The following is a 14,853-nucleotide window of genomic DNA, read 5'->3' as shown; positions in this document are numbered from 1 at the left end:
AAGCGTAGTCACATACATATGAGCCATTACTTCTCCCAAGAAAAGTAAAGAGAGAAAAAAAGACACCCTCTCACCAGATCCAACACGAGAGAGAATTCTGGGCTGCTTCGTGTCCTCAATGGCAGGGCAGGACAGCGGGCACGCATTTCGGGAGTTAGTGGGGGCAGGTGCTTGATGAAGTAATAGCTGCACAGAACATGGATGCCATGAAAGCAAGGCACAGCAACAGCTGAAGCTCTCATTCCCAGAAAAAAGATTAGTACAATACTATAAATAGCTCTGTGCCTACATCTTAAGAAAGGCATCAACTGTCAACCAGGCATTTCACAAAAGCGTAGCTTCTTCCGAATACCAGCTTTTCAAGCCACTTCTCTTGAGTCAGTCAAATCTCTGATGCAAAGAGAAGTTTGCCTGCTCACAACTACACCATGTGCTAGGAAACAGCCCCTCACAATCTGCACCCTAGATTGCTGACAGATGGACACAATGACAACATTTTTTTGCTCTGCTCAGATATCACATCACTCAATACTGATTCCAGTGAAAATGGAAATGTTGAAGCTGCTTGCCAGCTGGTGTCGAAATTCGCATCAGGTTCCGTTAGTTAGTCCTTTGTTAGTCTTGGAAACTTGCATGTTTGTAGCGCTTTAAAGCACCAGCGTTTACAACACTGCATTTAAATTACTGCTCCTCAGCATGTTAAAGGTGCACTGAAGAGGATTCTGAACTTGTCTTTTTGCCGCGGGAACTCGATCTACACGTTCCTAGCATTCTTAGAAACTGCGACTTATTGCCCTGTATGGCCGATTTCCCAAATTAAATCGAATTAACGTCCGGCTCCCGCCCTTTTTTTTTAATTCTGCCTCGTACGGTGGGCGGAGTCGACCAACGCGCGGAGTGCCTTTCACCCAGTCCAGTTGCGGCTTGCCGCTCTGCCATCGGCGGAGTAATACATAGTAGTCCGTAGTAGCAAATAGTCCGCGCGTATTTTTATTTCTGCGGGCTTATTTTGTGGCTATATTATTTGCGAATGAAACTATTTATTCATGGAAACCTAAAAAACAAAATAAAGCGAAAGCAAAGCCTCCACGGAGCTGGCTGAAAGGAACTTCACGCGTTGGTCGACTCCGCCCATCGTACGAGGCAGAATTAAAAAAAAAGGGCGGGAGCCGGACGTTAATTCGATTTAATTAGGGAAATCGGCCATACAAGTCAATAAGTTGCGGTTTCTAAGAATGCTAGGAACGTGTAGATCGAGTTCCCGCGGCAAAAAGAAAAGTTCAGAATCCTCTTCAGTGCACCTTTAAGAAACATTTCCCAGTATGCCCGACAGCTCATTTTGCCACTGCTTCCATAGGAAAAGAAGACTGCTAGAGGCTCGAACTGCAGGTCAGGCCACCTGTACCACTCCGACTTGCAACCTTAATGCCTCGGTCCATATGACATTATCCGATCACCAGCCTGTACTCATGCCCGTGGAGTTTTCACTCTTGTATAGTGTCCCTCTGCGCCTAGCCGCGACTCATACCCACTCAGATTTGAAGAAAGATCATGTACTGTTCTCTCTAGAGAAAAAGTTAATTTTATAAGGACTCAGGCTCACGGGTCAAAGGTGTCCCAGTCTTCGGCCACCTTGGCATCTTCAGCCGTGGCACACTCAGTGCTGTACACCCCGGCTGTCGGTTCCACATAAGGGCACTCGGCACTGACGTCGGACTTGAGGTCAACCAGCTGGTCCAGGTCACAAGACTGCAGCTCTGCAGTAAACATTCGTACACAGCAACACAATGCCATTACACAGGCTTCAACATGTGTGTAACTTCTACTCTAGGGAGAAACCACACAGAAACAAAGAGGAAAGGGGAATGAGAGAAGGGGAAAGAATGGAATCTCAATAATGCATCTCAGCAGTAACCTTAATGTGCACACGATAGAGGTTGTGGGGACGCACTCGTTCGTCCCCTGTGGTTCGCTTTCCCGCAATGCACTCCAACTGTAGTTAGCTCTCCCGAAACGCACTCTTCTCAGTTTGGTTACTTTAACTAACAGGGGAGGGTGCTCGCGTCGCAGCGACACCAGCGCCACGGGTGGCGTTTTGCTGCGCGCTCGCGGGGAGCGACGGGCTCTCTCTTCTCCTTGGGACCGGGAAGGCGAGCGGACGTTTCACTCGCGGCTCCGCTCTTCGTTGACGGGCGCCTCTTGGTCGGAACTTGCTCCCGCCAAGCCCGTCCCGTCCGGCCTCGGGGTTTTCCCTCTGCCCTACCGTAGGCGAACATTGGCTTGTAACCACCGTGCTGGTGAATCGGACATCCTCGATTCCTCAGTGTATTTTGTTGCTAGCTGGTGTTATTGTTGTTATAGCAATAAATGCCTTGTTTAAGTCAGCCAGTGTGTCGTTCCTTTGTTCCCACAGAGCAAGGCCCGCGCGGTTTTGAACTGGGTCAGCCGCGGTTAAGCGGGGAGAACGTATTTATCTCCCCATTTTTTAAAACCCCACAAGGTTGACCGAATAACTGGCAGCCCTCTATACATTCTGCTGCCCTTACACACGCATGCTCCACATTAGAACAATGCAGCTTGGTTAAATGTTTGACATGTGACAGGAAACACTTAGAAATGTTGAGCCTATGTACAGTGGAGAGTGAACAGCCAGATTACGAGATTGAATCAAGGGCCGTAAATGTTTTTTTTAGTGCTCTGTAATGTCATTTGTCAATAACTGTGAAAACTGCTATAGCTTGAAAGAGGTTTTACCATATGTGCTTAATACAACTTTAAGTTGAGTCAACAGTGATAGACTACCTTTCAGGATGTTGGATATGTAAATATCACCAAAATCAGAGTGTCGTTAAAGGGACAATAAAGACAAATTGAACTTAGCCTGTATTGGCAGATTATCACATTTCAACAATAAAGATGCTACTATAACTGATAGTGGAGCTGGTATAAGCTAGAAAATGCTAGAAAGCAAAGTACATGTGCTACCAGCACTGACTGATTTCACAAGTAAACAGCGGTGTAAACTGACAAAGTATTTTAGGCATGGATCCCAGAGGCTAGGCTATATCACCCTTCACCTCAGAATGGTGACCGAAGAGTCATTTCTGGTGCAGATGTCATGAATTTGAATTAAGTGGCGTGAAAGTCCTTAAATTCAATTTTCTCAGCAATACCGTAGAGCCTCGGGGTTTTCCGCATGGCATGTCTCCAGATTTCAGCATGTCAAATTTCCGCCTCACACTGCATGCAGATCCAAACAATTTTCAACACAAAATCGTAGTTCCGGTATTATTCAGCGCTATCATCATCAGGCTTCGAGTGAGGGTACTATCTAGTGGTGGTGTTGGCTGTTTCAATGGCTTTGATTTTGATGCCATTTCACCACGCTGACCTCAAGATCAAAAGCAGGACCGCAAAAGTAGTACTTGACTGCTTTTAAAGCGGAAGTAATCATAGCTGTTGAAAGCATTGGCACTGCCTCAAGCACTGCCACATGGACTAATTGAGGTTGAGAGAACCTGCAGCTACTGCTGCTGGACGGTTGAAATGGGCTTACTCAGCCATGCTCTACAGTTGGATCGTGGAAGCTTCGGTCAGCATTCTCCAGGAGCTCATTGGTTGCGCTTCCAAGAAATGGGGGATATCGAATGTGCTCTATGGTACCGAGGTAGTGTTTGACGGAAGGATGATATCTGTGAAAACTGGCCTTGTTGGTGCAAGTCCATCTTGGAAACAGCACGAAAGACAGGACGAGTAAGGTGAAAAAACTGCCCTCATGCTGTTTTGTCTTTCTCATCCCGTCTTTCATGCGGTTATCAAGATATCTCTGATAAAGAACTCTCTAAAGATGCTACACCCGATGACCACGATCACTAAAGCCATGACTCTGAGGACATGTCCTGGGCGCGCTCTCCATGCGCAAGCTCACATGCCGGAGCTGGTCTGTGCATGCACGCAGTGCGAGACGCAGCGAGGCACGAGTACAGCGCCCAGATCTGTACATGCCAAAGATCGGTGCCCCCGCTGTTGCCCCACAAACACGCTGGAAGCACAACTGTTTACAACAACTGCAGGACCGTGTGGCCCCTGTGAGTGGTGGGGCGGGTGTGGGCAATTCTTTTCTTTACGCCGTGAAATTCTCTGGCCAAGCGTGTCCAGGCACATAGAGGTGCGTGCCCCTTTTCGAAGCCTGAAGCAGGGTGGCGCTGGACACACGTGTGGGGCAACACGTGGCATGCACACCTTTCGAGTGTCCATAAAGTCAATGATTCAAGTGTGAAATGCTATGCAAATAAATGGTTCCAGTGAGCTCTTCTCACTTGCATTATACACCGATTAAAACTCTTTTTCTCGTTTCTGCTATCCCCGAGTTACACCTAGTATTCATGTTCAAAAAAGGAGCAAGTGGGCTTAAAATGTGAGCAGTCTCGGATGACTCTCTTTTGTTAACTAAACAAGAAGCTAACCTACAAAAATGCTTGGACTAGTTGGTTATAAGTCATAAGAGGGCAGCTTTTGCGTGATTGCCTGCCATGGCTTTTGTTTTGGATATCATCCTTGGGCCGGGTAGATGAAAGAGCCTACTTTTCTTCTTCCTCGTTTTTCTCTTTTGCCTTCTCGTGCTTCATTGGCTCCCTGATTGACATGTGGTTTGTTATGGCTTTATAATGTGTGGGGTCGCTTCACAATAAACAGTTGGTAGTCAGCACCCATCCTGTCCAGTGTGTTTTTGCTGTGTTCCGTGCCGTTTTTTGCACTGTCCTCTTATGATTCAAGACGAAATTATGACTCAAGACGACCACCCGACGAAATTAAAAGCTCGAGGATTTCATTTCTCTGGTTTGTTTAACACAGCCAAATATTAAACAGCTGATTCCGTTTACTGTTGTGATTGGTCAGCGGAGCAACACAAGGCGCTAAGTACCATCGCACACTGTGACCAACTGCTGTTTTCAGAAGTAGTACCCTACTAAAGTCCAGCACTAAGCACCCTGTGTGGTACAACAACAGTGCCAATGAGGTGCTCAAGCCCTTTCCACTTTAACTGAAAGTAGTGTTTTTAAAAGCTGGAAAAGGCAAAAAAAAAGAAAAATTGGATAGGGCTGCTCTCAGTACCCCTATAAAGGTGATAATAGCCTGACCCCCAGTTTTTCTGCTGACTGTGCAGACACCGCGTACGCTTGCATCTGATGCCTCTCACTGGCTTTTTCCAGAATGCAGTCTCCACAAATGAATTCTGCTGCTGAAAAGAACTCACCGTCCACTGGCAGTGGCTCTTCATCGTCGTCAGGATTTGGGCAAGGATCAACCGCAAGACTTTGGAAGCCCAGCTTTGTATCTGTGGTTGCCTCTGGAAGGTGCGAGACACAAAAATCACTTACTGCAAAAATGGACACGACAGCAGGTGGAAACATCTGCCAGATGCAAGCTTTTACTTTAGAACAAACCGAGTTGGCAAACTCGGTCAAAGTTCGGCACTCGTTGTGCCCTATCTTTTGAGTATGCTTCTGCTCTTCTCTTTAGACGCAAAATGTTTCATCTGAGCTAGACATAAGGCGTATGAGAGAAGCATACAATCTCTGGAACACAAGGCAACTGTACAAACGGGCCCCATTGATTCCTGTTCTATTTTAAAATGAGGAAAATAACAAAATGCGTACGTAAGAGGTCAAAATCACAGCCTGCATTATGAAATTAGTGAAATAAACACAGATCAACACAAATGAGAAACATTTGGCAGTGCTGCCTTTTCAGAATATGAGTAAAACTAGCAACACACCATTGAAAAGTTGGTAGACTGGTGAAAAGAGCGCGTCCTCGGGGCCTGAAGGCTCAGCCACCTCGATGGGGTTGTCATCTGATGAGAGCAAGGCGCCAATGTTACAACTGCCCTGTGCCACCAAATCTACAGCCACACTGCACTGCAGTAAAACCTCATAAATTAGGACCTTCAAGGGAGAGAAGAAAAATGTCTGTATTATCCAAAAGTAGAATTATTGAGCGCCGCCCCCAATAATTAACAAGCCTAAAACATCAACATGACTGCTGTTACATGCACGCCAGAGGGACATAGGGTACAATGCAATAAGCAGTCCAAGCCTGAGGAAAACAAATATTTGGGCGATCGCTTGTTGAGAAGGTCATATCTCGACACGGCACTACATCAGTGGCCCAGCTGAATAAATTGATGCCAACCCCAGGACGTCCGAATAGATGAGCTTCTGACGCCACAGACTTACATCGTCGATTGGTGGGAGTCCCGCGACAATCTGAATTGTCCAAATTAACGGGAGTCAAATTAATGAGGTTTTACTGTAGTGATAAGCATACGTAATGGCTTCGTGTGAGCTAGAAACAAGGACCCAATCAGACAACTATGGGCTTTGCAAATGCGACTATAGACTAGAAGAGAGGTGTCAGAAAACAGAGTAAATTAAAGAAGTGAAATGATCTAAAATTATATATATAAAAAAAAATCCTTATCTAGTTAAAGGTTGCTTCATGCTCGAAGTGCACTCGTATAATACATACATATATATATATATATATTTTTTATTCTGCCAGACCAAGTGCACCTAGATGCACTGACGTAGAAGGCATGATGTATAATGACTAAATATGCCTTCAACACACATTAACTACATGTGAAGTCTCAAAACTTGCAATGCCACATATATCAAGCAATCTTGTGTTCGTTACATGAAAGCATCTTGACTGACACACATTACTAACTGCCCCATCTACCTGATTATTGATTTGGACTTTACTCGTAGGAAAGAAAAGAAAGGAAACGAGGAATGAACTTTTTTCAGAATGACCACCAGTCTAGTGACATCAAGAAAGAAGGGATCAAAAGACAAATATAATCGAATGCGCAGTTCAGACCATGTGAATATGTATTGTTCACATCGGTTCAGTTCTTTTTTCGATTCTCACATGAGCCAATTGCGCTGAGCCCCACTTTGCCTAGAAAGGTGAGCTTCCCTTCACTGTTTACCAGAGAGGCATGTCTTGATTAAAGTATGCTCCACAATGACGAAGCATATTTATAACGTTTTCTAATATGCGAAAAAAAAAAACAGAACCAGCTAACTCAAACACTTTAATGCAACAAGTCACACAGTGAGCTAATAGGACATAAACTATATTCAGTACAAAGAACCATAAGCTAAGCATTGCCTGTGATTTCGCCTGAACATGGCACAACAAGTGTAACAGCTTTAGTGATGATGATCAGGATGATGAACATCTAAAACGCTCTTAGGGGGGGGGGGGGGGGGGGGAATTTTCCTATGTACACTGAAGATCTTTATGTCACATGAAAATGCTTAAGGCAAGAATGCACAAAGCCTTGCGCACAACAGGAAAGCATCCCTTGTAAAGCTGAGAGTGTTAGTACTTGGCTGAAACGCCTGCAACTACATTTGCTTGTTCACTCATAGATATATATATGTACACGTCCAAAACTTGTTAGGAAACTTGTTACACACACCTGCTGCAAAGATGCGTGCCTTTTTGCAGCATTGGCGGCCAGGCTTCTGTCGGGTCTGCTGAATACACCGACCACTGGTGATGAGACTGGTGTCACTGTCACAACTGCCAATGCCACCAGGATCCCTCCGTCTTTTCAGCAGCCTTTTTTCTTCATTGGTCTGGAGTGATGAAATGGCACGCATCAGGGCCGAGACTGAAGCATGCAAAACAAGCTAGCCCATCCATTTTTCGCGCTTGTGGCCTAAGCATCAAGTGCTCCTTATGCTTTGAATGCTCCAAAGATATCTCAAGACGTCTGATCACCAAATGTGGAACGTATGCAGAAAACTGTTGGTAAAGCTCTGAGAACACAGACAATTAAAGGTGCACTGAAGAGGAATCTGAACTTGTCTTTTTGCCGCGGGAACTCGATCTACACGTTCCGAGCTTTCTTAGAAACTGCGATTTACTGCACTGTGTGGCTGATTTCCCCAATTAAATCGAATTAACGTTCGGCTCCCGCCTTTTTTTTTTTTTAATTCTGCCTCGTACGGTGGGCGGAGTCGACCAACGCGTGGAGCGCTTTTCACCCAGTCCCATGGCGGCTTGCCGCTCTGCCATCGGCGGAGTAATACGTAGTAGTCCGTAGTAGCAAATAGTCCGCGCGTATTTTTATTTCTTCGGGCTTATTTTGCGGCTTTATTATCTGCGAATGAAACTATTTATTCATGGAAACCTAAAAAACAAAATAAAGCGAAAGAAAAGCCTCCACGGGACTGGGTGAAAGGCGCTCCACGTGTTGGTCGACTCCGCCCACCGTACGAGGCAGAATTAAAAAAAAAAAGGCGGGAGCCGGACGTTAATTCGTTTTAATTGGGGAAATCGGCCACACAGGGCAATAAGTCACTGTTTCTAAGAATGCTAGGAACGTGTGGATCGAGTTCCCGCGGCAAAAAGACATGTTCAGAATCCTCTTCAGTGCACCTTTAAAGATGCTGAAAACCAATGTCCTCAAACAATTGCTGCCAGACTGCCTTCAATTTTACAAGTCACACCAAACACTACAGATTTTTAATTTTCAGAACCAGCAGTGATCCACAGCAGGATCTAATATTTACTGAGGTGGGAACATTAGCTTCACAGGTGCCTTTTGCTGCTTTGTGAGTGGCCAATAAGGCAGTAATGACAGAATCACGAAAATTTTGGATAAACTTTCATCTCCAGCAGTCAGTTCAAACTGCCATGAAAACAAAGCCAAATGTCATGAACGTGGGTGGCGCTGAACGCTTATGAACGTGGGCGGCGCTGAACGCTTATGAACGTGGGTGGCGCTGATGAACACTCTCAAGGTTAGGTTACTTGTAAACATAAATACCCCCGAAAACAGAAGATTTGACAGCCGCCGCCGTAGCTCAGAGGTAGAGCACCGGACGCGTAATTCGGAGGTCGTGGGTTCGAATCCCACTGGTGGCATGTGGTTGTTTTAGAGCGCAGCTCTTTGGCGTCCGTTCCTGGGTTTCGCGTCGTCGTCGGCCTCGTAACCAGCTCCGCCCCCAATGTCGCGCTTTTCAATTGGTCGAAATGCTCGTGACGTCACAGTGCGCGAATTTCAAATGGGGCCAATTGTACTTTGGCTAGTAACCATGCAACCAATCAAAGGGATCGTATAGTGATGCTGCAACTAAGTTGGACTGAGTTTAGTTAATTGCTTAATTAATCAATTAGCCTAATTAATATAGAGGAGAATGAAGAGGTCAGAAGAAAAGAAAAGAAAGACGCGTGCCGCAGCGACAACAGCGTCCGCGGAAGGAGACGCTGTTGAAAAAAACAGATAAGTACGAAGCCGCGTTCCCTCCACCACCACGCACTTCCCCACTCAGTAAGACGTTGCTCGCTTCATATACGTTGTGTCGAACATCCTAGACAGTTCCAACAATTGACAGGTTAATGACAGAACACGATGTATAGAAATACAATAATAGAAATATGAAATAGCCTAATTAACCTTTCTAGTTAGACCGTATAAATCAATAAAACCGAGAACGAAATTGGTCGAGTTGGGGAATCGAACCAGGGTCTCCGGAGTGCGATACGAGCACGCTAGCCACTCCGTAATGCCAGCTGAATGGTTTGGAATGAACAAAGGCGCGTCTAGCTAATACGGCGTCTTCGTTCACTCCCATCTTCCCCCTTTCCCTTACGGCGAGGTGCAGGTGTCCACCCAGATATGCGAGAGAGATACATTTCCTTTCCTCAAAAAAAAAATAAATTTACCGTCCAGCAAGGCGTACAGCCGAATTGGCGATGGCGTTCTGTGGACTCCCTGGCAGCGTTGCAAGACGCTGTCGCGTTCCACTCTTACAGGCGAAGCTTAACATGTTAACCACACATCAGTAACACACGCAGACAGCCAATGGATGCGTCATTCGCTGGCAGCACTTGATTCATCATTCACAACCACTTTCGTGACAGAATGCTGTACTAAGGCTTTCGCCTTGCACCACTTTAGTCGCCAAAGTGACTCCTAATTTTAGAGCGCAGCTCTTTGGCGTCCGTTCCTGGGTTTCGCGTCGTCGTCGGCCTCGTAACCAGCTCCGCCCCCCTTTCATCCCCCCGGCGCTAGCAGCGACCGACTGATAACGACCGACTGATACCGCTGGATGCCGCTGACGCCGCTATAGAGTCAAGATAACGTGACTGCATAGAACACCGTCGCCGCCATGCAGAAAGAGGAGGAAAGGGTCCCCCCCCCCTGTTCTTGTGTGGCGGATAGGGTGCTCTTCAGTTGCCGACGCGCCGGTTATTTCACGTAGGCCCCAGCCCGTCGACGAATACGTGACCACCTTCCCACGGCTAGACCTGGTTCTTAGCGCTGCGGAAGCGAGGGTATCATATTGTTTGTGTCGGCATCGGCGGCGTTGTCCCTGAAACCAACTAAAACAGCTTATTTGATGCGCTCAAATTTCGCATTAGGAAGTAACGTAATCGTCGGTAATTTTTTTCTTCTGCTTTTCTAATCAATTAGCTTTAAGCGATAACATATTCAGTAATGTTCTAAATTGATCAACACCACAAAATAAATAAATAAAATTTAAAAAAATCCCCTGTGCCCCTTGGTTTCTGTGGCTGTTGGCTTCTTTCGTATACTATACATATGACATTCACGAGTGCTCCTCTCTGTTTCCTGCTAGTGTGCCAAACCTTGTTTTTGAGCCGAATTCATCCCATTATGCAGCACCCACAAGCGCGGCAGCATGCTCTCCTGAACTGCATTTCTAGTACAGCAGGCCCTTCTTTTTGTGTGCTTCCTTCATCATCTTCACTCATACTATACGAGTACACTGACACATCTGAAAACTCCACACACAGCTTCATGGAACTCTGAAGCAGCATTCCTGCATGTTGTGTAGTGCACGGTGTATTGAACACTAATCTTTAAAGTTCCTGAACAAAAGGAAAGATTAGCACTACAAGGATTTAATAAGTCTTCGAGGACCGCTGTCTTTTTGGCCATACAGTGCTTCCACTGTGCCAGTGGCTTTAAAGGGACCCTGAGGGCAACTCCAATCTATTCTCATTCTCAGTAGAAATTGATTCTTTGGCTCTTTCTGCACATACTAATGTCTGTCCAGCAGCAAAAAATGCATTTATGGGTGAGAAAATTGAATTTAAAAATTATTCAAACTCGTAAAGTCTACAACAAAACATTTTGAAATGAATGACGGTGTAAGCCTCTGGGATCTGCACACACACAAACAAAAAAAATCTGTTTCGACGCAAGCATTTTACCTGTGAAATCGAGCAATGGTGATGATACCTGTAATTAATTTTTCGGTCTTTCCCAACAGATAAAAGCTCAATTTCTGCTGCACACAAGACCACAGTATTTCGCCCTATATATTCTTGCCCACTGACCTGGATAAAATATGACCCAAGCAAGCAATATAGACTTCTATCAAATTAAATTCGTCATAATTTCTAATGCAGGACTCTCGGCTCATCTAAATGAAAATAAACTTGCATTCAAATGCTTGGATGACTGAGCTACTGTTAACATATTTCTGGTCCATATTATATGAGGCGGAGAGATAATCAACCACCGTTACACCTGCCCAGCGCTACACATGAGGTGCTTCTCTTAGTTCTTATATTTCAAATGACTGCGTAGCCAGTAAATGAAACGAATTACCCTGATGCTTCATGATTACGATTTTCACAAACAAGGCAACATTTAATGAAAGCACCAATCTCGCAGCCTAAGTTGATGTAGCTCCATTCAAGTGGCACATTGAAATCGGCTAAATAGAGCTTTCAATGTTGTGAATTATAGCATTTGAACAGGTGTCAGGTACAGTACACTGCTCGTAAACCCCCCAATGTTTGATGGTGATCGGTGTTTTTGGTGTCTGAAGATGAACACATCTCTCTTCTTTGATAAATATCTCAGTGTAATCAGCCTTCTCTCCCTCGCTATACAACAAACAGCAAGTCCTTACCATTGAGTTCTTCTTCCTCAATGGGCTGGTGAACCGCTGCTTGTCGAGTTTTCTCATGGCTGAGAAGGAGCCCTGAGAAATGAAAATGAAACCCAAAATTTGGAGTTCATCACTGGGACATATCCTGAAAGCACTTCTCTTCGCACGTCTCTAGACGTAAAGGTCCACTTGTCAATACCCAAGATGATAAAGATTCCCGTGCCAGTAGTCAATGAAAACAATGGCAAACATAAGCATCCAAGTAACGACTAAAGTTTCCCAACAAAAGCAAGTCAGCAGCAGCTGCTGAGTGCTTTTATGTTAGAGGATTCATGTGGGTGACCCTCCTTTCCCCCTTTGAGTCTTCGGCAGCCATGCACGCAGCAGGAGAGTTGAAAAGCAAGACGCCGAACGGACGTAGCGAACGGAGGCGGCAGCAACCCCTCTGCTGCCCAGGTAACCCGAGCTGTTTCCCGAGCCTGCTGCCTGCACGCGACCAAGGGAGGCCCGTCCACATTCAGTGGGAGATCCCAATAAACGGTTGTCATCATCATCAGCCTGACTACACCCACTGCAGGGCAAAGGCCTCTCCCATGTCTCTCCAATTAACCCTGTCCTTTGTCAGCTGCCGCCACTGTATCCCCGCAAACTTCTTAATCTCATCCACCCACCTAACTTTCTGCCGTCCCCTGCTACGTTTGCTTTCTTTTGGAATCCACTCCGTTACCCTTAAGGACCAGCGGTCATCTTGCCTTCGCATTACATGTCCTGCCCAAGCCCATTTCTTTGTGCTTGTTGGCTTGTGGTTGTGCTTGTGGGCTATTCCTTGGTGTTCCTTGGCGGGCTATTCCCTGGTTGGTAGGTGGTTTTTCGCAGCCACAGCTGTGGTTCGAGCTAGCGGAATGGTGTTGGCCCTGAGTACAGGTTACAAGCCGCGCTAGAAACCCCACAAGTGATGAATTCGTGCCGGGGATGATTTGTTGGCGCTGTTATGGTCTGCTATCTGGATTAATCACTTTCAGGAGGGGTCCACCAATTTCAGTGCGTGCAAAGTGGCTGGAGCCACATTTCCACAGTACTCCTAGGAATGTCACGTAAGCTTCTGAGAGCCCTTGACATGGGCAGCAGAACGCAGCAGACTCATCATTGCCTACTAGACGTGTCAAGAGCACATTTCTGCCAAATAATGAAAGCATCCATGTGTATGTGGTTGACAATTAAGTGCAAGGCAGTCCCCTGCTAGTGCAAATTTGACACTAGTGCTTGTCATGGCTTAAAGGGGCGCTGAGGAAAATGCTACCCAACTTTTAATCTTGGTAAAAATCAATTCCATGGCTCTTTCTGGTCTATGTAGGTGCTCGTCAAGTAGCAAAATGCGCACTTATTGCCGAGCAAATTAGATTTTAGAAATTTTCTGCCTTTTGATTTAAACTCATGATGTCAAAACCGAAGAGGACTCTGCGATCACTGTCTGGAAGCGAATGCTGTTGTCGCCTACCCTCAGGGATTCGTGTACAAAAAACATCTTGTTATAGTGCAGTTAGCTACAAAGTGAAAACGACCAGTGGTGCCGACGCATGTTTCATATTTTACCTTTCCTAGCTTATAAATGTTCCGTTCCTAGTGAAAGTGCGCCTTCGTTAAAATCCAGTAATCTACCAATACAGCCAGCTACAGTTCATCCTCAGTGTGACATTAAGTGCAATGCTGTTACAGCTGCAATGAGCTGTGCTGCCTACCATGTCACGTAAAATGACATTATATTCTCCAAAACAATAATTTTAATAAGAAGCACACTCCTTTTACGAAAGCCCAAGAAAAATGTAGAACAAAGTGTACACAGCAGTGTACACAACAGGCACACAGTCTGGGACAAAAAGTCTCTGGACTTCATATGCCGTAAACTAAGCTGATAACCCTGCAATTAGCCACTCAATAAAGACTACATTTGTAGAGGGGAAAGTAAATTTGTCTTTCACCGATGTAAACACATAAATGCACAAATAGATATATAAACACATCTAGATAAACACATAAACAGTATGTGCCTACTTCATGCACAAAAAAATTAAATTCAAGCTGGATCGGACCACAATAGGAAATAAGGCATAAATTGCATGCACCTGCTAGCCCTAGTTCATTGTTTCGACCTGGAAATCATGCGAATGTCAGGAGTCAAAATGCTTTGAGGACATGTGGAAATTAAGGGAACATGAGATGTCCACAGAAAGGTCTCACTCAAGGAATACACCAACCCTGGAATACTCTGCAAAAGGCAAAGTGAAGACTTCCCCGTTCTGTTTGCACGAAATGGGGCTATTATTATTGAAATCCCTTAAGATATATATTCAAAACACATTCCATGTTAATGCCTAGCAAATCTTGCATGGTTTCGATGTCTGGATGTTCACTAGTTGACTGTCAGATTACACCTTTGGCCTAACTAGCACGCCTCCTTGACCTCCTAACTGGTTCACAGTGAGCCTCCTAGGGCTGCAGGTTTCATGCTTACATTGTTCCCTCTGTTCTCTGAAGAGCCACGCATGCCTTGGGACGCATGGCACCTGGTCACAGTGGCGAGGTCAGCACGATGTGCCCTGTGCACCTCGTGTGTGGTGACTGCTGCTGCTGCCGGCTCGGCCCACTGGTGGCCCTCGCCCGCTGTGCGCCGGCTGCCTACTGGCATAACGGCTGCATGGCTGTCCTGCACAGCACAACAGTGGTGCACAGCGATGAAAAGAAACCACATCACAGGAAGATGTGTTTTTTGGGTCTTGATGGCACATACTTCCTAGACAAAAAGAAGTGGACAATTCAGACACCAGCATAGAAAGAAAACCTATGCAAGCATCTGCATCCTTCATTACATGCATTTCGGGATTTCGTGCATTCATTCCCTGCCAAG

At 45.7% G+C, this 14,853-nt stretch overlaps 1 protein-coding gene and 1 non-coding gene across 7 annotated transcripts in view; one reads left to right on the top strand and one right to left on the bottom strand.

The window, feature by feature from the left end:
- Positions 1 to 14,853, bottom strand: part of LOC149340907 (CTD small phosphatase-like protein 2) — a 56,814-nt gene that overhangs the window by 19,134 nt on the left and 22,827 nt on the right. For 5 of the 6 annotated variants that reach the window (XM_089549830.1, XM_089549831.1, XM_089549834.1 and 2 more), the window contains exons 2-8: positions 14,461 to 14,652; positions 11,970 to 12,041; positions 7,493 to 7,652; positions 5,780 to 5,857; positions 5,258 to 5,350; positions 1,604 to 1,757; positions 75 to 186 (exon numbers count right to left, since the gene is read on the bottom strand). In XM_089549830.1, the coding sequence (XP_089405956.1) occupies positions 75 to 186; positions 1,604 to 1,757; positions 5,258 to 5,350; positions 5,780 to 5,857; positions 7,493 to 7,652; positions 11,970 to 12,041; positions 14,461 to 14,634 (843 nt within the window). In that variant the 5' untranslated portion in view covers positions 14,635 to 14,652. The remainder of the gene's footprint in view (positions 1 to 74; positions 187 to 1,603; positions 1,758 to 5,257; positions 5,351 to 5,779; positions 5,858 to 7,492; positions 7,653 to 11,969; positions 12,042 to 14,460; positions 14,653 to 14,853) is intronic. The other variant, XM_089549835.1, reaches the window with a different exon arrangement.
- TRNAT-CGU (transfer RNA threonine (anticodon CGU)) lies at positions 8,875 to 8,946 on the top strand. Its single transcript has one exon. It is a non-coding gene; the product is annotated as a tRNA-Thr (tRNA).

Source organism: Amblyomma mixtum, chromosome 6 (assembly GCF_055824585.1).
Source record: "Amblyomma mixtum isolate Tamu chromosome 6, ASM5582458v1, whole genome shotgun sequence".
Taxonomy (NCBI): domain Eukaryota; kingdom Metazoa; phylum Arthropoda; class Arachnida; order Ixodida; family Ixodidae; genus Amblyomma; species Amblyomma mixtum.
Note: the sequence above shows the minus strand (reverse complement) of the source record. Positions and strands in the feature narration are given on the sequence as shown.